This window comes from Theobroma cacao, chromosome 3, assembly GCF_053813885.1.
Source record: "Theobroma cacao isolate CCN51 chromosome 3, ASM5381388v1, whole genome shotgun sequence".
NCBI classification, from domain to species: domain Eukaryota; kingdom Viridiplantae; phylum Streptophyta; class Magnoliopsida; order Malvales; family Malvaceae; genus Theobroma; species Theobroma cacao.
This window is the reverse complement of record NC_142641.1, coordinates 33589306-33609822: the sequence shown is the minus strand read 5'-3', so window position 1 is coordinate 33609822 and position 20517 is coordinate 33589306. Positions and strand designations below refer to the sequence as shown.

General features: G+C 33.1%; 2 protein-coding genes across 7 annotated transcripts; both read right to left on the bottom strand.

The window, feature by feature from the left end:
• Nucleotides 1–162: 162 nt before the first annotated feature.
• On the bottom strand, nt 163–3043 carry LOC18604821 (protein CANDIDATE G PROTEIN-COUPLED RECEPTOR 2-like). 6 transcript variants are annotated; one of them, XM_018117717.2, is made up of 8 exons: nt 2997–3043; nt 2475–2776; nt 1773–1964; nt 1470–1502; nt 880–1042; nt 681–783; nt 476–581; nt 163–384 (listed from the first exon to the last, which is right to left on the bottom strand). In XM_018117717.2, the coding sequence occupies exons 2-8, from the start codon at nt 2751–2753 to the stop codon at nt 307–309; spliced, it is 954 nt and encodes a 317-aa protein (XP_017973206.2). In that variant the 5' UTR covers nt 2754–2776; nt 2997–3043; the 3' UTR covers nt 163–306. The 6 variants fall into 6 exon arrangements, 5 of the variants coding, with proteins under 5 accessions (XP_017973206.2, XP_017973204.2, XP_017973207.2 ...); XM_018117715.2 differs by having other exon boundaries at nt 2952–3036; XM_018117718.2 differs by having other exon boundaries at nt 476–557; nt 2952–3036.
• Nucleotides 3044–6267: 3224 nt separating this feature from the next.
• On the bottom strand, nt 6268–8827 carry TT7 (Cytochrome P450 superfamily protein). Its single transcript, XM_007037486.3, has 3 exons — nt 8264–8827; nt 7532–7978; nt 6268–7016 (listed from the first exon to the last, which is right to left on the bottom strand). The coding sequence occupies exons 1-3, from the start codon at nt 8702–8704 to the stop codon at nt 6381–6383; spliced, it is 1524 nt and encodes a 507-aa protein (XP_007037548.1). The 5' UTR covers nt 8705–8827; the 3' UTR covers nt 6268–6380.
• Nucleotides 8828–20517: the final 11690 nt, after the last annotated feature.

Genomic DNA, 20517 nt, shown 5'->3' with positions numbered 1-20517 from the left:
CTTCAGCTTGGTTGCGCAGCTAAGGGCTGCCTGCATATTTATACACTAACGATAATTTCTAAGCACCTAAGATGCAATTGTCCAGCTTGTATTATCAAAGCATATAAACCGAACCTGCGTAAATTGCAGCAGCAGATGCATTTGCAAGTACCAAAAGAAGTGTTGAGGATTCAAGGAGAAGATTACGATTTCATATAGAATCACTCAACTTAAAAATATGTTGCCTTTAAGTTAATTTATATTTACAAAGTATGCAACCAATGCCCTTAGCAAGTGTACAAACATTTCAATGCAGAGTTTTATGCACTAATCCCAATCAGCATCAAAGAATCCAGCATCTTTCATCTCAGAGTAATATGCATTATCCAAAAGAAAATCTTCCTCCTGGTCATTGAGAACATACTGTGTTATTATTACTGCACAATTGGGGAGAAACCATAAGAGATTATTACCAATGTTTTTGGGGAAAGATTACCTGGAAAAAATCTGCTAGAAAAGTTACATACAGGAAAGGGAGATAGAGCAAGTGATAGCAGATAACTGTTAAATTGTACAGCCTGCAGAAGATTTGGTATGCAAACCTGCGGTCATGGTCTCTTTCCATTGTATATGCAACTTTGATGTACGAATACTAAGCACCAAATGCTTCAATCCAAAGAGTAAAAAGAAACGTAACCTACCAAAGGCCAAAGCCTATTCCAATAGTAGCAAGACCACAAGCAAGCAGTGAAATAGCGTTAACAACAAACATCACAGCTACATAGTTGTAGAATGCTGGTCTGGCTGCATAATTGGAAAGAACATTGAAGAGTTATAGAATGTTGGTGCAATCAAGAAAAGAAAGCTGCATTTTAATTAATGATATGTGAATCTACTCACGAGGCAACTTCTCTCTCCACTTAGAGAAAGGCACAAACAAGATGAAGCCATAAACTGTTGTAAGTAATAATTTCTGGATGATCCATAGTCCCCACTTCATCTGGTGAGTGCTTCCAACAACATCAAAGAAGAGTGGGACCCCAAATCCAAAAATAAATATTGCCTGCAAAAGAATGATTCAAGAAAGAAAGCTGAAAATAATATGAACTTTCATGATGATTGAAGAACATTTACAAACTCCACGGCATAAAAGACAAAAAGCATAAAATATATTCTCATAAAAACTATAAGTATACTCTCAGAATGCAAGTCATGGAAACTAATTGAGGGTATACGATCAATCAACATTTTTGACCAAGAAAACTAAGCTTCTAGAAACCATCAGTATGCGTTTACTTTGAAATTGACAAAAGATCTGCAACAGCACCTCACTGGCCCAACTTCTTCCAAAACTGTCCAGATATAAAAGGTGATCCAAATATTATTACCCCTCTTTAGGAGCATAAAGGTTGAATCCTCCCACTTCGTCATATGTACCAAAAAGAAAAAGGACAAAATCACTTGATCTTGACCTTAGGAAGAAAACTCACCTTCCCACTTAGATCAATAAATATGTAGTCCATCTACAACTACACAGAATACCATCAGCACCCTAGAACATTAAGAGGTTCTAAGAACCCTTTCTAGCAGCTCTGTTTCAGAGTAATGAAGTTACTAAAACTAATGTGGTAATACTGATTCAGACTAACCAGCAAATCAACAAGTAGATTATGTTCAGACAACAACGTATTGCAGTAACAAAAAGCTATTTAATCTTAGCATTTCATCACTGCTCCTATTGCCATGGAGGATTATGCAATATTTAACATGGTCAATTGATTTTGAGAAGTTACCTTGAGAAGCATATCAACGGCAACAATGATCCCTGATATGGTGAAAGTACGTGCTAAAGCTTCCAGCCCATTCGCATAACTCTCCTGAAGTAAGAAACCCACCAGGCTTAATTCTAAACATAGAAATCCGGAAGTGGTGATCAGCGACAGAAGATTCCAAGCAATCTCCTTTCCACTAGCACATTGCCATGCCTGCTCATTAAAGGAACAGTCAGAAATTTGAAGGTCATCTGCAAATGAACTATTTTATACTTCAACACTTAAAATGACAGTAACCAGTGGATCAAAAGGCATTTTTGATTGCTTTCCAGTATCATATCAGTATCCTACAGAAAACAAATTGGAGACACCAACTAATACTCCCTTTGGTTGTTACTTTTTCTATTTGCTTTTTACTTCCTCAACAGTTACCAATGGAAAGCAAATAGTAAAACAACAAACTTATATTCAGTTAAAAGAAACTATCAAAATGTAACAATCAACTAATGCTTAAATCTTTCAGATTTCCATATCATCCCTAAATACTTTCCAACATTGTCCAAAAGAGAAATCAATTTCTCAAATTCCTTTTATTCATTTCTTTTCTTAACTTATATTCAACAAATTAGCAGTAAAAAGAGCAAAAGAAATTTCATTAAGCTCACAATTAAATCTAAAAAATATATTTTTGTTAGTGAAAGAGACAAAAAGCCAGAGTTATACCTGAAGAGAACACCAAGCAAGGTTGAGTCCACTGGCGAGCCAAAGAAGGGCAAAATAGGAAATCAAAACCAACGACCTTCCATTTCTCAGCTTGTTCACGTTCTTCTTAGCGTTCACCGCCAAGTAAACCACGAACAGCACCGCGGGGACCACCAGTAAGGCGTCGTACCAGACCCCGTGGCATTGTCGATCACTTTGACCATCTTGGCCGTTGATATTTGAGATCGGAGGAGGAGAAATGGAAGAGTTTGTGATGATCTGATGAAGATTGTTTGGCATCTCGGGGTTTGGGAGGGGAAACCCTAGATTAACAGCAGGTATTGAAAATTCGAGATTCGATCATTTAAAAAAAACAAAGGTTTCGATTGATAGATTGATTGATAAGTAAAATAAAAAATAAAATTGATTAAACAAAAAAAATACTGGAACCGATGAGTTATAATAGTATAAGATTTGTCATTTGAGCAAGGAGGAGACCTTTGCGTCAGTTAACCTTAGAACAGCGCTTACTGCATGATATACCTTTCTAAACGCCCACGCCCGTGTCAGGAGAGATTTGCTTAACATATATAGACTTTGTTAAAACGATGTCGTTTTCGTTAGAGTTATAAAATAGCTCATGAACGGTGAATTCTAATAAATGGAATTTGATGACAAAAACGATGTCGTTTTGTCAGAGCTATAAAGGAGCTCATGTTCGGTGGATTCTAATAAATGGAATTTTGGTAATTATAGGTGTATTTATTAGTTTTTAAAATAAATATTTTATTTAAATATGGAAACAATGTTAATATTTAAATATAAAATATCTTAAATATATATATATATATATTTTTTACTCTTTCCATTTCTTTTAAATCGACCGGTAACGTTCTCTTATATTGGTTGACCACCCTTCCATCAAATTTGATCATAAAATGACAAATTCCACTAGATCTTCCTAGGCTCCATTGGGGAGTACTAGTGCTCCATTGGGGAGCGCTATCAATCACGAGTGGTTGATGAAAAGAATTTTTTTAAAATAAAAAATTATAATTTATATAGTGATAATTTTTAAAATTAATGAAAGATAAATTTGTTTTAAAAATATTATCACGTAATTAAATTAATAGAAATATTGATGATTGATTAACGAGAAGACCTATGTGTCTAACGAAAATATTCTTTTGAAGCCAAGTATTCATTTTGAAAACTAAAAAACTTTACTTGAGTCAATTAAATTTAAAAAATAATTTAATAAGTAGATAATATTATTTTTATTTTCACTTTTTCTAATTTTTTTTAATCATTTGTAACAAGCAATTTAAATAATTAACATAATATCTAAAAAACTCTAAATTATTTAAGAAAATTTAAGTAAGTTTTTAGTCTTTTATTATGTTCAATCAAATCTTTATACTTTTAAGTCAAATAAGTCGTGAAGGGTACACCCTAATTTTAGACACATGAAGGAACAATTTTGTCTTAGTAGCCTTCTTTTTGATAAATCAAAAATAACGTGTCAAAATAACTTTTTAAAAAAAATAAAAAATATTTTTTCATTTCTTTTTTCGTGTTGTACTTGTTTATGTTTGTGAATATTATGTTGAGTCTCGAAAATAGGTATATATAAATGTTGAGACTATGGTAAATGAACTATAGCGATATAGACAAGAGATGCGTGCTGGATCATGATTGATATAAACATTGTGAATATTTATATGAAATGAGATAGAAACCACACGTTACGTTGAGAAGTACCGTAATGAAGAGTACACATTATGTCATGAAGAGTACACCCTAATTTTAGACACATGAAAGAACAATTTTGTTCTAACAACCTTCTTTTGGATAAAACAAAAATAACACGTGTCAAAAAAACCTTTTTTAAAAAAATAAAATAAAAATATTTTTTTTCGTTTCTTTTTCCGTCTTGTACTTGTTTTATATTTGTGAATATTACGTTGAGCCTCGAAAATAAGTACATATTAATGTTGAGACTATGGTAGATGAACTATAGCGATATAAACACAGGATACGTGCTGGATCATAGTTGCTATAAAACATTGTGAATATTGATATGAAATGAGATAGAAACCACATGTTATGTTGAGAAGTTCCGTAATGAAGAGTACACCCTATTTTTAGACACATGAAGGAACAATTTTGTCCTAGCAGCTTTCTTTTTGATAAAACAAAAATAACATGTGTCAAAATAACATTTTTTTAAAAAATATAAAAAACAAAATTCTTTTTTCGTTTCTTTTTCCATCTTGTACTTGTTTATGTTCGTGAATATTATGTTGAGCCTTGAAAATAGGTACATATAAATGTTAAGACTATGATAGATGAACTATGGCGATATAGACACGAGATGTGTGCTGGATCACAGTTGATATAAACATTGTGAATATTTATATGAAATGAGATACAAACTACATGTTATGTTGAGAAGTTCCGTAATGATGTGATTTTGATGAATTATTTATAAATTCTAATCTATGAATGGAAATGTTTGTGAATGTAATGGATCACTAGCCCATACATTATTGATTAAGGCTTGCTTGGACCTAGTGGACTATACTCATGTAGGTTCATGCTTCGATCATGAACCTTTCAGAAATGGGATGTGACGTTTTCACTTTCACTTTGACTTTGCTATTCTTTGGAAGCTTCCCGAGTACGTTACTTTTTCTTTTTTTTTTCTTTCTTTCTTTTTCCTTATTTGTATTTCTTCTTTTCTCTCCGACTTCTGTCGCCTCGGTTTTTCTTTCTTCATTATAACTTTTACACAATCCATTTTTGTGTTATGACTAAGTCCTTGGCTCCATTACTCTTTCCTTGTTTCCAATTTAGGTGGATTCCATCACCCTTTCTCAATTTGAGTCTCAGTTGTATGCTTCTCTCCCTCTCTCATGTTCTATTTGTCTTGGGCTTGTATTTGCTTTCCTTTTTCAACACAATCAGTAATATTTCTTATCTCTATTGTTTGGTTTGCTCTATATTATTTTAAAAAAGTCAAATAAGTCTTTATTCTTTTATTATGTTCAATCAAATTTTTATATTTTTTTAAGTCAAATAAATCTTTATAATTAATAGTTGATTAATTGTTATTAGTCAAAATGTCATTTGTCTTTATATATCTCGTGACATGTTGACATGTCGTAGTGGATGATGATGTGATGTGTTGATGTGGTATGGTCATATGATATTTTTCACTATTTATGTTAACATCACGTGAATATTAAATAATAAAGTGATATTTTGATTAATAACAATTAGTTAACCATTGATCATAATAAAAGATTATTTAATTCAAAATAAAAATATAAAACTTTTATTAAATGTAATAGAAGAATAAGAGCTTGTTTAAATTTTTTTAAATAGTTCCAAAAAATTTTCAATTATTTTATCTTAAAAATTTTAATTAAAAGACTCTTCTATAAATTGTGAGTGGCTTTCTCTATACATTTTTCCACTCTTTTTATTGGCACAACGAGCACCAGGATCTACTCGGCCTTCAAGCACAAATGAATTTGGCCCATTGAATCTCATCATTTGAAAATGAAATGCTGAGAATATTTCTCCATGCTTTCTACTTCTTTGGAATAAATAAGAGAAAATCAAGAGGGAGAAAGCATTCATAAGCATGTAATAATATATTATTTGCTTAAAATAGCTAAGGAGCACATGTAACTCTTGTTGGATTATTTCTCTCTTGACGATTTCAAAGTTTGTTATCCATTAAGAAGTAAACTGCCAACCAGTTCCAACCCAAGCCAAGATTCATGAAGATGAAACTGAAGCCCAAAACTATTCCAAGCAAATTCGGGTCACCAAATTCGTGCATTTAAGTATTATCTGCAATAACACTCTTAACAGTGAACGCACACATAGCTAGATACATTAAGATGGGTGAGATACTGCTTAATAAGCACGCGGGGATAACCTTGGCCTGGGGTGCACCATCAATGGCGCGGCTCGTTGTAACGTCAAGCCGAAAGCTTCCTCCATGTTCAGCTTCTCAGGCATTAATCCATCAGCCAGCTCCCAGTCGAAAGCATGCACCAACGTAGCCGCTAATAGTTGCACCATGCGCAACCCTAAGCTCATGCCCGCACATATTCTACGTCCAGCGCCAAATGGTATAACCTCAAAATCATTTCCCCTGACATCAGCGTTGGGCCTTTCACCCCCGGGTAAAAACCTTTCGGGCCGGAACTCCAACGGGTCCTTCCACTCGTCAGGGTCACGAGCTATGGCCCATACGTTGACCAACAGTGTGGCACCCTTAGGGATGTGGTAGCCATTGATCTCACAGCTCTCGGATGCCATCCGAGGGAGGGAGAGTGGTGTTGATGGATGCAGCCGGAAGGTTTCCTTGATTACAGCTTGGAAGTAAGTGAGATTGGGTAGGTCTAAGTCCGAGACAAGCCGGTCTCGGCCCACAACTGAGTCCAACTCTTTTCGGACTTGGGCCAAGATCTTGGGATGCCTAATAAGCTCTGCTATCGCCCACTCCACAGTGCTTGATGAGGTATCAGTACCCGCTGTGAACATGTTCTGCAATCATATCAAAGGAAATTAGTACTAATATAGATGCAGGTGTTGCAAATTCCAAACTCTTTTATATTAATAAACATGACATAATTCATATATGAAGAAGTGCAGACATTACTAGCAACCCTGATAATTAAAATAAATTGTAGTAGAAGCTGTCCTGTCGATCTCAAGATCTGTGCAAAAGAAAATTGCTTTTATCACGTGACAAAGTGTTGTTGTACCATTCGAGCAATAATTTTGACAAGGAAAGTGCATCATCAAGACTATTCAAAATGGGAGAAGTATGTGGTCCAGCTCCACAAGAAACGCAATGACGTTTCTTTCGGGACCATGCTTGTCTGACTTTCAAAATAAAAAAAATTTAAATATTTAATTTATTAATTAATACATGATGTAATTTGAATTTTTTTTTAAATTTAAAAAATAATAATAATTGTTTTCAGTAAAAGTTGGATCAATGTTCTTTGAGTCATGCATGCGAAACAAAGATCTTATAATAGTAAAAGAAAGAGTACCAAGAGCAATGCTTTGATTTCAGTATCGGTGAGCTTTCCTCCTTCGCCGTCAGCATCCTCCAAAGAAATAAACGTACTAAGCAAATCCTTGTGCTGCCCACTGCCATCTCGAGCCTTGATTTTGTGTTCCTCAAGAATAGCACTCAAAAACCTGTCAAATCTCTTGTGGAGTTTCTTCATTTTGGCTTGTACCCCCTGTAAGTCTAGCCACTCCAGCGCTGGAATGAAGTCACCAATGTTGACAACCCCAGCCAAGACCATCAGCTCCACAACCATGGACTTGAATTCATCCGCTTCCGGATCAGCCTTCCCGCTACCGTCACCGAACACCCTTTTCCCAAGCATCACCCGCCCTAGCGCATTCACTGTGCACACGTTCAGCAGCTGTCCCAAGTTCACCTTTGTTTTAGCATCTGCCAAAGCTCGTACCAGCACCCCTACCTCATCCTGCTCAAATCACAATATCTACAAAATATTATACTCCAATTGGTTTTCAACAAAATCAATGCTTAACTATACACTTTTTCAAAGGCAAAGCTTCAATTCAATACATTTGATGATCATAACTATATTACTCTCAACTTGTATTGTGAGTATTTAATATCAAAATTTTTCATAAACCGTAACAAGTACACCTTGTGACACTAGTGTTATATTTTAATTAGTCAGAGACAAGAGAGTGAGTACATAAGCAAAAATTAATGCGTGTAGCAGTAGAGTGACCAAATTAACCTGGCGAACGTGTCTAAAGTCATCCAAAGCCTTGCCGGAGAATAGATGGACGGAGCTGATTTTACGGAGCATCCGCCACCTGGGTCCATAAGGCGCAAACACCAGGTCCTGGTAGTTATAAGCAACATACTTGGCACCAGAATTGGGCGGCCGGCTAGAGAAATTGGCGTCATGCACCTTCAAGAATTGGGCCGCCACGGATGCCGACGCCGCCACCACCACGTCCACGAATCCTAACCTCAGGTGCATGAGGGGCCCATAAACTTTGGCCAAGGCTGCTAAGCTGTGGTGAGGCACTGGGCCCATATGAGGCAAGTTTCCAATGATCGGCCATGGTTTTGGGCCCGGAGGGAGAGGCAGACGGTGGCGCTTCCTCAGGGTAGCGAAAATGAAATACAGAAAAACTGCAGAGAGTATAGAGTACAGAAGAAATGAAGCCATGGGTGTTTCTCTCTTTTTGGTTTTTCAGTCTTTTTGTGGAAAGTGTTCAAATTAGTGATGAGGAAGGAGATGAGCAGAGCAGAGAGTGTTACATGAACGGACAAGATCTCAGTTTATTTATAGGAAAGGAACATAAACGTTTTAGATGGATGCAGAATTGGTTAGCTAGCTTGAAGAGCTGTTTGGTGAACGTGAGTTTGGTAGGTAAGGCTACCTCCCTCGAAGTGGCAGTCAGCTCAAGACTAGAAGAAAGACAGATTAAAAAGGACTGTTCAGTGAAGGCGTGGTAATTTTTGATTTGTTTTGTTTATTAAAGGATATTTGCATTTTTAGAAACTTTTTATTGTTATAAACTACGAATTGAGTGGTAGATAACCCTACTTTTATATTCAAAACTTACTTGTCAGCTAATTCTTAGATCTTCATCGGTTCGTCCTCAGGTGTTTTTGCTAAATATATAAAAAATTAGTTCACAATTAATGAAAATAACTGTCAAATTATAACTAAGCAAATAAAAAAAAGATGACTTTTTTTTACCTTTCAAAAATAAGTTGCTTTAAAAAATAATTATCTTTTTAATTTTAATTATTTTTAATAAAAAAAAAATTTTAGACAAAATTACTTTTAATAAAATCTCTTTATACTCAAATTACACGATATGAAATTTGTGTCGATTTAGAAATGACAACTGAAACAACTCCACTAAAAGAAAATGCAACTGCAACTACAAGGATGAGGAAGAGAAGAACGACAATAGGTGCAGCCTCTAGAAGGGTTGTCGAGACTACGCTTTAGTTTTACACAGATGATGGACCAAGGTTCAAGATCTCCTCAAATGTCGTGCTTGTCATGAGCATTAGTTTCATTACTTTTATAGTCATTCTCCATATCATGGGCAAGTTGTACTTTGTAATGAGGCTTGAAAAGTGTATTAACATTAGCAAAATTAAGTTTTGATCTACTAATTTTCAATTTTGCTTTGATGGATTCGATTTCTCTCTCTTTTCTTTATAATACTAGTATATTTTAATTTTTTTACTAAAAAAATAAATAAAATAACCAACAACCTAATTATCCAAATAAGAAGATTTGGATAATATCTTTTTGTCCAAATTCATTTCATTCTAGCGACGTTGAATAATTTTTCAATACATACTCATTTTCATGTCAAATTCATTTTTGATTTTAAACTTTTATCTTTATCATGAAAGTGTTTTACTTCAAGTGTCACGACCTAGAACCACCTTCGAGTCCGTGACAACCGTAGCGATGTCCCGATGGGCACTCATCTTTCGAGTACCCTATCGAGACCTCGGAAGGCTCTCGTATTAGATCCTCACCTACCCTGTGATTTACTGTTACAAAAATCATATTTTAAAACAATGCAGATCATTTTTTTGTCCAAAAACAATAAAATTTTAATTTCTGCCTCATAGGGGCATTTTTGTCATTTTCGTCAAAAATTTTGAGACAGGTTAAAAATGTAATAATTAGGTGGAAAACACATATTTCATACTTAGAAATAAGTTTTGATATCTAAAACGTTCATTTAAAAGCAAATTGTTGACAATTGGAACTATTAAAAAATAATAAATAAAATATTCTATTTTCTCATAAAATAAATTTCTATAGAAATATTCGTAAATAATTTTTTCGCACATGAAAGTAAAGTAAAAATTGTATGAATAGAAATACAGATAACCAAAATATAAGATTTGATCTGCAATGACACGTGGGCTCCAATTGACCAAGAGGATGTAAGATTGTGAACTCTTATTTTCTATAATGCAGTTCCGAGCTTAGTTCTCGTCCTACTTGACTATCTACAAACTGTCCTGAGCCTGAAAAATGTATAGGAAGAAGGGGTGAGATTTTGTAATCCCAGTGAGTAAACAGATACCATCTAAAGTATCTAAAGCCGAGTAAATGGAGACAATAAAATATCCAATCCCAATATGCATTTCATAACTTAAAAATTTATTCCATCCCATGAAAACAATTATAATTCAATTAAATGATTTTCAAGGCTTATGTTTCTCATAAAATTTGGCTCATGCCAAAACTCATCCTCGGGGATACTTGATCCTCATCAAAGCATCCACTCGAGTCCGTCAAGACTATTAAAACGACTTATTCATATAAAACAACTGTCCCTTGGCGTTGGCTGAATCTCACTTTCACGTGGTGGTAAAGCGTGAAGTGGACTCAAACCCCTCCACAAGAGTTACCCTACGCGCCTCTCCCACAGAGGTAAAATAAATTAGCCGGGTTTACCGAGCTCCTCTAATAGGATGGTCCACGAAAACCCGCCACTGCAGTGTAGGTCAGCCCCACCATAATCATAAAATAGTTTAACAGCATAACAAGGTAATTTTTTTTATAATAACTAATTTGCACGGCAAACCACAATTCATGTAATTTCAATACAATAAACCAGCCAAGCATGCTCACACTATCATAAGCCATTTGAATTAAAAATACAATTCATACTTAACAACCACAGTTTCCATGTACTCTATTTTAAAAAAATAACATTCATCATTAATTTCAAACAATTTATAAAACCATTTTATAAAAACACATTTATTTATAAAACACGAAATTTATCCTTTTTAAATCCATTTTTCATAAAATTTATAAAATTTCATAAAAACTACCTTAGATAAATTAAATGATAATAAGATTACACACAGTATTAGGAGTAGAAATACTCCTATCCTCCGCCCTCAGGTGCAGTCTCTCACCCGAAACAATCACCATCTATTCATAATCCATGACACAAAATTCAATAAATTGTGTCAATTTATCATAAATTATTTCAGGCTCTTATCCATGCGTATGCATGAGATAGGGTTTGAAATGTCTGGATAATCGCTTAATTGCGGTGTCTGACCTAACTCGCCTATACACGGTGTAAATTCTTAAAATCCCCAATTCAACTCCAATTCCATCCATTTCAATTTCAATTATCCAATTATATTCACAATACCTCAATGACTGTGAATTTGGTCAAATTTATCAGTCCGGACTATAAATTACGCTTTTACCCCTAGTGGGTAAAAATTTCAATTTATTGCACCGAAAATTCTCATTTAATTTCCAACCTCATAATTCATCATTTTTCCACCCAATTCTCTTAAAAAAAGTCAACCTCATCCTCACATACCATTGGCTAGATTCAGCCTAGAGAAATTCATAGAGAAAATAAATATTTTTCTTATTGTTTTACTCATAAACATGCTAAACTAACATTAAACACTAACATAGCTCAAAATCAAATTTATCTAACAACTTTCTCTCTCTAAACCCATATGACCAGAATTGAAATCATTCTCAAATCACATGATTCAACCATGAAAAATGATGGGAAATGCATGGAAAAGATAAAGCACAAGACAAATTTAAGAAATGTTACATTTTTTTCACTTGATTTTTGAATTTCCACCAATTTTCCCTTTAAATTTCTTGGCTAGGGTTTTATTTTCTCCTTTCTCTCTCTTGTTTCTTGCTTGGCCGAATGTTGAAGAAGAAGAATGGGTTATGGGCTAATTTTTTTATGCCTTTTTATTTGTTTAATGAAATAATATTATTTTATTCACATTTTGAATATTTTATTAATTCATTTTTTTTCTAGCCATCCACTTATCCTACTTTTTCCACCATGCATTCCCTTTGACTTATACAAGTCTTAAGTGAAATTTTCAGATTTTTCCAAACTTTTGGTTGAGCAAATTTTTCAAAATTACACTTTTGCCCTTGAACTTTTCAAAAATTACATTTTTACCCCAAAAATTGAAAATTTGCCATAATGCATAATTTTCACTCCTCATACTCATTTCACACTCCAAATAATTAAATTTGATCAAAATCATTTCAAAAATTAAATTTTCGATTTCGAGTGGTAAAATTACCATTTTGCCCCTATGCTCTAAAAATATTGAAAACTCATATTTTTCACCGCTAAATCTTCCAATTGTACCTCAATACTCATATCATACTCAAACACGTTAAATGGGGCTAAAAAAATCTTTTCTAAAAATTCTCATTTTGTCATCAAATTGTAAAATGACCATTTTGCCCCTAATCGGTCAATTTTTCGGATTGACTCCAAATCGGACCTCGAACTCCAAATTACCATTTTGAGTCATCTTTGGGTTGTGAAATTCTCAATTTCATCTTTAAGATCTCGATTTTATCTTGTTCGATGTTTAATTGACTTAACTGTACTTCTAGAGGCAATATCATCTTTTGTCAATTTCTCGGGCTTTCTCAATATACAAACATTCTATCGAGTATGTGAATGACACCGTAATTACTTTATAGAGCAGGGTTTGACAACACTACCTCCCCTTAAAATAAAATTTTGTCCTCAAAATTTCACTTATCAAACTCAAAGAAAAAGTGGGGTATTTTCTTCTATTATTTCCACATACTTCCTGTTATCTCACAGGTATAAAATATCAATATTCTTAATCATGTTAATCCATCTCGTACAGCTTAACTATGCTATAGATCATATTTCCTTGATATTATCTCCTTGACTATTTCCCAGAGCCTCTTATGTTCACATAGTTCAATTTCTGACAAAATTTCTTATCATTGTACTACCTACATCACTCATCATATATTAAGTTTGAATCTTAATTCACTAAAAATCATTCTTCATTTTAGTTGATCACAACATCAACCCCACATATGTTTATATGCCTTATAATCCCATTTATGCTTCCAAGATCTACCTTGATTTGATCATTGAATACGATGCAGTATCACAATTCCTCAAAGTCATCCCTTTGTCCTCAATCATCTTTTATGCCTCTATATTGCTTTGTATCCCATCCTCAAACTTATGTGACATGTCAGTCATGAGTCTAACTTGACTGTATAGCCATTTGCTCCTTAAGCTTTAATGTTTTCTCATTGCGAAAAGTCTTTCGAATTTATCACATTAAAGTATTCATAAGGTGGATACATATCCATATTTTATAGTTCAAGGTCTAATGTAGCGAACACTGTCTCATCATTAAAGTTCTACCCTTATCTATCGATCATAGCTCCCTTGCACAATTACCTATACATTCCTAGGTTACCTACAAGCCACTCATGGCCATCCAACTTTTGCCCTCTTATAGTAAGTCAAACTAATATATTTTCTTATGCTTTTCCATACGCTTCCTTTTTATAATCACATAACTTAGTGCTTGCTTTTACAAGATCCACGGTAGAACTTCTCTTGAGTATTTCCTTAGGGATATCTATCTTAAACTTATGTCTCACAACATGTGATCACTTAACCTGTAACTTAGCCATTTATGTGGTATTTTCTTCGAGGTCCACCCATGTGGCCTCCCCATCCGGGGCCCATTCCAAGGTATTGTTATATCTGTATCTATTCCATTGGCTTCCTAGCCCTGCAGGACTGCATACACCAAGTATTGAACCCCAGACCTTTTACTTCCCCCGAAGGGAATGCCTTTAACCATTTCAGCTTTAACTTATTCATATCGATACCTTCCAAAACCTTAAAACTCCAATTACCAAAATTTAGAATCAAGTTCAATGACCTTAGGTCAACTCGTGAATTCAACTTCACATCTGTCTCATTTTATTCATGCGTCTTAGACATGAAGTGTTCTTAGCACCGCGGCACGGTCGCTATTGGAGTTTACTTGATCAATGTTATTCATCTATATTTAAGGTTACTACACTAATCATTCTCAACCGTTTGGTTTCCCTTCAAGCTTACGTCACAATTTCCATAACCATTTATATCCTCTTGTGCTTATCACATATAATAAGTAAAATAGATATTTTCAAATTCATCTCATCCTATTCAATTTAACCTGACTTAACCTAACTCGGGGCCACGCAATGTCAATGTGAATTTCTTAAAACAACTTTAAAATCGAAAACTTTAAAATCTAAAGCTTTAAAATCAAAATATTTGATCTTTAAACCATGCTCTGATACCAATAGAATTGTCACGACCCGGAACCACCTTCGAGTCCATGACAACCGCTGCGATGTCCTGATAGGCACTCATCTTCCGAGTACTCTATTGAGACCTTGCAAGGCTCTCGTATCAGTTCCTCACCTACCCTGTGATTTACTGCTACAAAAATCATGTTTTAAAACAATACAGATAATTTTTTTTTCATCCAAAAACAATAAAATTTTAATTTCTGCCTCACAGGGGCGTTTTTGTCATTTTCGTCAAAAATTTTGAGACAGGTTAAAAATGTAATAATTAGGTGAAAAACGCATATTTCATACTTAGAAATAAGTTTTGATATCTAAAATGTTCATTTAAAAGCAAATTGTTAACAATTAGTACTATTCAAAAATAATAAATAAAATATTCTATTTTCTCATAAAATAAATTTCTATAGAAATATTCGTAAATAATTTTTTCGCACATGAAAGTAAAGTAAAAGTTGTATGAATAGAAATACAGATAACCAAAATATAAGATTTGATCTGCAATGACATGTGGGGCCTAATTGACCAAGAGGATGTAAGATTGTGAACTCTTACTTTCTATAATGCAGTTCCGAGCTTAGTTCTCGTTTTACTCGACTATCTACAAACTGTCCTGAGCTTGAAAAATGTATAGGAAGAAGGGGTGAGATTTTGTAATCCCAGTGATTAAACATATACCATCTAAAGTATCTAAAGCCGAGTAAATAGAGACAATAAAATATCTCATCCCAATATGCATTTCCATAACTTAGAAATTTATTCCATCTCATGAAAACAATTATAATTCAATTAAAATGATTTTTAAGGCTTATGTTTCTCATAAAATTTGGCTCATGCCAAAACTCATCCTCGGGGATACTTGATCCTCATCAAAGCATCCACTCGAGTCCGCCAAGACTGTTAAAACGACTTATTCATATAAAACAGCTGTCCCTTAGCGTTGGCTGAATCTCACTTTCACGTGGTGGTAAAGCGTGAAGTGGACTCAAACCCCTCCATAAGAGTTACCCTACGCACCTCTCCCACAGAGGTAAAATAAATTAGTCGTGTTTACCGAGCCCCTCTAATAAGATGATCCACGGAAACTAGCCACTGCAATGTAGGTCAGCCCCACCATAATCATAAAATAGTTTAACAGCATAACAAGGTAATTTTTTTATAATAACTAATTTGCACGGCAAACCACAATTCATGTAATTTCAATACAATAAACCAGCCAAGCATGCTCACACTATCATAAGCCATTTGAATTAAAAATACAATTCATACTTACAACCACAGTCTCCATGTACTCTATTTAAAAAAAATAACATTCATCATTAATTTCAAACAATTTATAAAACCATTTTATAAAAACACATTTATTTATAAAACACGAAATTTATCCTTTTTAAATCCATTTTTCATAAAATTTATAAAATTTCATAAAAACTACCTTAGATAAATTAAATGATAATAAGTTTACTTACAGTATTAGGAGTAGAAATACTCCTATCCTCCGCCCTCGGGTGCAGTCTCTTACTCGAAACAATTGACGCACCACCTATCCATAATCCATGACACAAAATTCAATAAATTGTGTCAATTTATCATAAATTATTTCAGGCTCTTATCCATGCGTATGCACGAGATAGGGTTTGAAATGTCTGGACAATCGCTTAATGTGGTGTCCGACCTAACTCACTTATACACGGTGTAAATTCCTAAAATCCCCAATTCAACTCAAATTCCATCCATTTCAATTTCAATTATCCAATTATATCCACAATACCTCAATGACTGTGAATTTGGTCTAATTTATCAGTTCGGACTATAAATTACGCTTTTACCCCTAGTGGGTAAAAATTTTAATTTATTGCACCGAAAATTCCCATTTAACTTCCAACCTCATAATTCATCATTTTTTCACCCAATTCTCTTAAAATAAAGTCAACCTCATCCTCACATACCATTGGCTAGATTCGGCCTAGAGAAATTCATGGAGAAAATAAATATTTTTCTTGTTGTTTTACTCATAAACATGCTAAACTAACACTAAACACTAACATAGCTCAAAATCAAATTTATCTAACAACTTTCTCTCTCTAAACCCATATGAATAGAATTGAAATCATCCTTAAATCACATGATTCAATCATGGAAAATGATGGGAAATGCATGGGAAAGGTAAAGCACAAGACAAATTTAAGAAATGTTACCTTTTTTTCACTTGATTTTTGAATTTTCACCAATTTTCTCTTTAAATTTCTTGGCTAGGGTTTTATTTTCTCCTTTCTCTCTCTTGTTTCTTGCTTGGCCGAATGTTGAAGAAGAAGAATGGGTTATGGGCTAATTTTTTTATGCCTTTTTATTAGTTTAATGAAATAATATTATTTTATTCATATTTTGAATATTTTATTAATTCATTTTTTTTTCTAGCCATCCATTTGTCCTACTTTTTCCACCATGCATTCGATTTGACTTATCCAAGTCTTAAGTGAAAATTTCAGATTTTTTCAAAGTTTTGGTGGAGCAAATTTTTCAAAATTACACTTTTGCCCTTAAACTTTTCAAAAATTACATTTTGCCCCAAAAATTGAAAATTTGCCATAATGCATAATTTTCACTCCTCATACTCATTTCACACTCCAAATAGTTAAATTTGATCAAAATCCTTTCAAAAATTAAATTTTCGATTCCGGGTGGTAAAATTACCATTTTACCCCTATACTCTAAAAATACCAAAAACTCATATTTTTTACTGCTAAATCTTCCAATTGTACTTCAATACTCATATCATACTCAAACACGTCAAATGGGCTAAGAAAATCTTTTCTAAAAATTCTCATTTTGTCCTCAAATTGCAAAATGACCATTTTGCCCCTAACCGGTCAATTTTTCGGATTGACTCCAAATCGGACCTCGAACTTCAAATTACCATTTTGAGTCAGCCATGGGTTGTGAAATTCTCAATTTCATCTTTAAGATCTCGATTTTATCTTGTTCGATGTTTAATCTACTTAACTGTACTTCTAGGGGCAATATCGTCTTTTGTCAATTTTTCGGGCTTTCTCAATATACAAACATTCTATCGAGTATGTGAATGACACCGTAATTACTTTATAGAGCAGGGTTTGACATCAAGAGTTTATATCTCAGTGAAATATAAAGATAGAGAACAAGTTACACGCTATGTTTAAAAAATGTTGTTATTATATACCATGTTTAAAAAAATATTGTTACAGTTGAAAAAATATTGTTACACATTTAAATTTCAAAAGTTTATGTTGTAGTGAAATACAAAAGAGCAAATTACACGTTATATTTAATAACAGAAAAGAAAAACAAAATGACACTACAAGTTTAAGCAGATGTTATATGCTTCAACAAAAAATGTTACACATTAAAACTTTAGTAGCAAATGTTGTATGCCAAGGTCAAAACTTCAACACCAGATGTTACATGCTAAGGCCAATGCGTCATCATTAGATGTTACACACCAAAGCCAAAGCAGAAGATGTTACACTTTAAAACTTCGTTGCATGTGTTACAGCCAAGGCCAAAGCTTCAGCACCAGATGTTACATGCCAAGACCAAAGCTTAGCACTAGATGTTACATGCCAAAGCCAAAACACCAAAACTAAAACAGAAGATGCTACACGCCAATGTCAAAGCTTCAATACCAAATGTTACATGCCAAAACCAAAGCTTCAACACTAAATGTTATACGCCGAAGCTTCCTTATTCCTATTGATGTTACATGCCAAGGCATGAATCACTTTGTTACATGCTAAGGTATGTTCTACTAGACTTCAATCATTGAAAACCTCAACACTAATAAACCTAAGGACCTATTGTTACTCACCATGCCATGCTTTTTGGCCTGTAGATCGACGATAGATGGTTTTGTGAATGTAAACTAATAAATCCAAGAATATGTTATTATCTTCTATGTTATACTTTTTAGTTTGTAAATCGATGACTATTTGACAAGATAATGAGAGATAGAGAGAGATGGTGATTGTGGTAAAATTAGAGATAGTTGGATGTAGAGAGAGAAAAATAGAGAGCATAGTAGAACGGGGAGTAGCAAACGAATGGCGGGAGAGAAAAATTGAGAGCATTTAATTTGTTTAAAATAGTTTTAAGGGCATTTTTGTCATCTCATGGCTAACTTTGGCTAAAAATAGTTAAATTGAATTTTATGGTTTTTTCTGAAATGGTCTTATCAGGAAGGTTATTCTTCACATTTTCCTTAATAAAAATTAGCATGAATACTTATCCAATTAAGTAATATGCAATTATTGCTTTTCATTTTAATTTATTCTTCTAATCAAAATTTGCTATGCATGATATGCATTTTAAATGTAATTGCGAAACGCTAAGATCCAAAGGTCAAACTCAAATTCTCGTTATGCAGGGGTGTCCACCTCCTTAAGAGGAAGGTGAGGTACAAAAGCCTTGGTAATCTTAACTATAATTAGAGTGTAACTTGTGCAATGTGTATGGACAACATAGGTAATTTTTTGAGTAAATTAAAGTTAGTATTGGCAATTGTTGTATTTAATGGACAAGTAAATAGTGCCATTTGGTAATAATTATATAACAAAAACTCAACCAACAAATAAAAAACAATATTTTAGTAAAAATCACTAATAATGTACATTAACAAAAATGTTATGGTTTTCACGTATGTTAAGATAGTATTAATAAATGTTACTATTTTTCAAATAAAATATTCAAGTATTCACAATCTAGCTATGATAATCAAATACTATCAACAAAACCCTAAACCAAATAAGCTGACATATAGCTTCAATGAGGGAAACATAATCGTTTTAAGTAAAAAAAGTTTGGCATCTGCATAGTATAGTTTGTTTTATCGCTTGAATGTCTCTTTGATAGCATAATAATCAGCTATTAAAATTTTATGAACAAAACTTATCATAATTTATCATTATTTTCTTATGAAAAACAAAACGAAAAAACTAAACTGAACATTATAGAAAACAAAAACAGGAGAGATAAACAAAAAGAGTAACAGAACATGGCAGAAAACAGATATTAAAAAAATAAACGAAATTTATCAAAATTTATCACTCTGTGGAACCATTCAAAATATATTTCATTTTGTTTCTCAACTATTAATCAGTCTATTCTTATATCAATTGCAAGAACAATATTCATCTCATAGCTAGTTAAACATAAAGAGAGAAATTGAAATATTCATTTATAAATATCTCTAAACAATAATCAAACAAACTCAAATGTCAAAGATGAAATATTAATATCAACAAATTATATAAGAAATTGATAATAATCATTAAACATAACACAACGTTCAGCATATAACAATTTAATAAGAACCAAAACAAATAAAACCAAAATAAACATTAGAAGCAAAACTTCCAAATAAAAAATTAATTTGCAGTAAAACATTACAAATAAAATATCATAGACAAAAATTGCAAAAGACAAACTCTGCAAAAAATTATAGCAAAGATGAAAAAGAACAACTAGAACTTCCTAATATTTGCACCAAAACAAAGCACAAACCTATAAAAAAGAATAACTCACATAAACATACAGAAATAAATATAAAACAACAATGGAAATCAATTCAATATTAAAAAATAAGATACATGAACTAACTCAAAGAGTTTATTCACATAAAAGGTTAGTAATTACCATGACCAGTGTGGTAAATAAATTTGGCCAACTCATTGCGACGAAAGATACAAATAAAGATGACATAAGTAACTCTAAAAATAAGTATAAAAAATAATTTGCAGAACAGTATATAGTAATCCACAAAATTCTTGCAATAATAGCATAAAAAATATTACAGCACTAAA

Bases quoted from the DNA above. Each gene is read 5' to 3' on its own strand.
- LOC18604821 (XM_018117717.2), bottom strand. From the start codon at position 2,753: ATGCCAAACAATCTTCATCAGATCATCACAAACTCTTCCATTTCTCCT. The intron at 1,965-2,474 runs GTATAACTCTGG...TTTAATGAGCAG, and splicing joins TTGCTTGGTGTTCTCTTCAG to GCATGGCAATGTGCTAGTGG. The intron at 385-475 runs GTAATCTTTCCC...CTCAATGACCAG, and splicing joins TTCTAGCAGATTTTTTCCAG to GAGGAAGATTTTCTTTTGGA.
- TT7 (XM_007037486.3), bottom strand. From the start codon at position 8,704: ATGGCTTCATTTCTTCTGTACTCTATACTCTCTGCAGTTTTTCTGTAT. The intron at 7,979-8,263 runs GTTAATTTGGTC...TGATTTGAGCAG, and splicing joins ACTTTAGACACGTTCGCCAG to GATGAGGTAGGGGTGCTGGT. The intron at 7,017-7,531 runs GTACTCTTTCTT...ATATGATTGCAG, and splicing joins AAATCAAAGCATTGCTCTTG to AACATGTTCACAGCGGGTAC.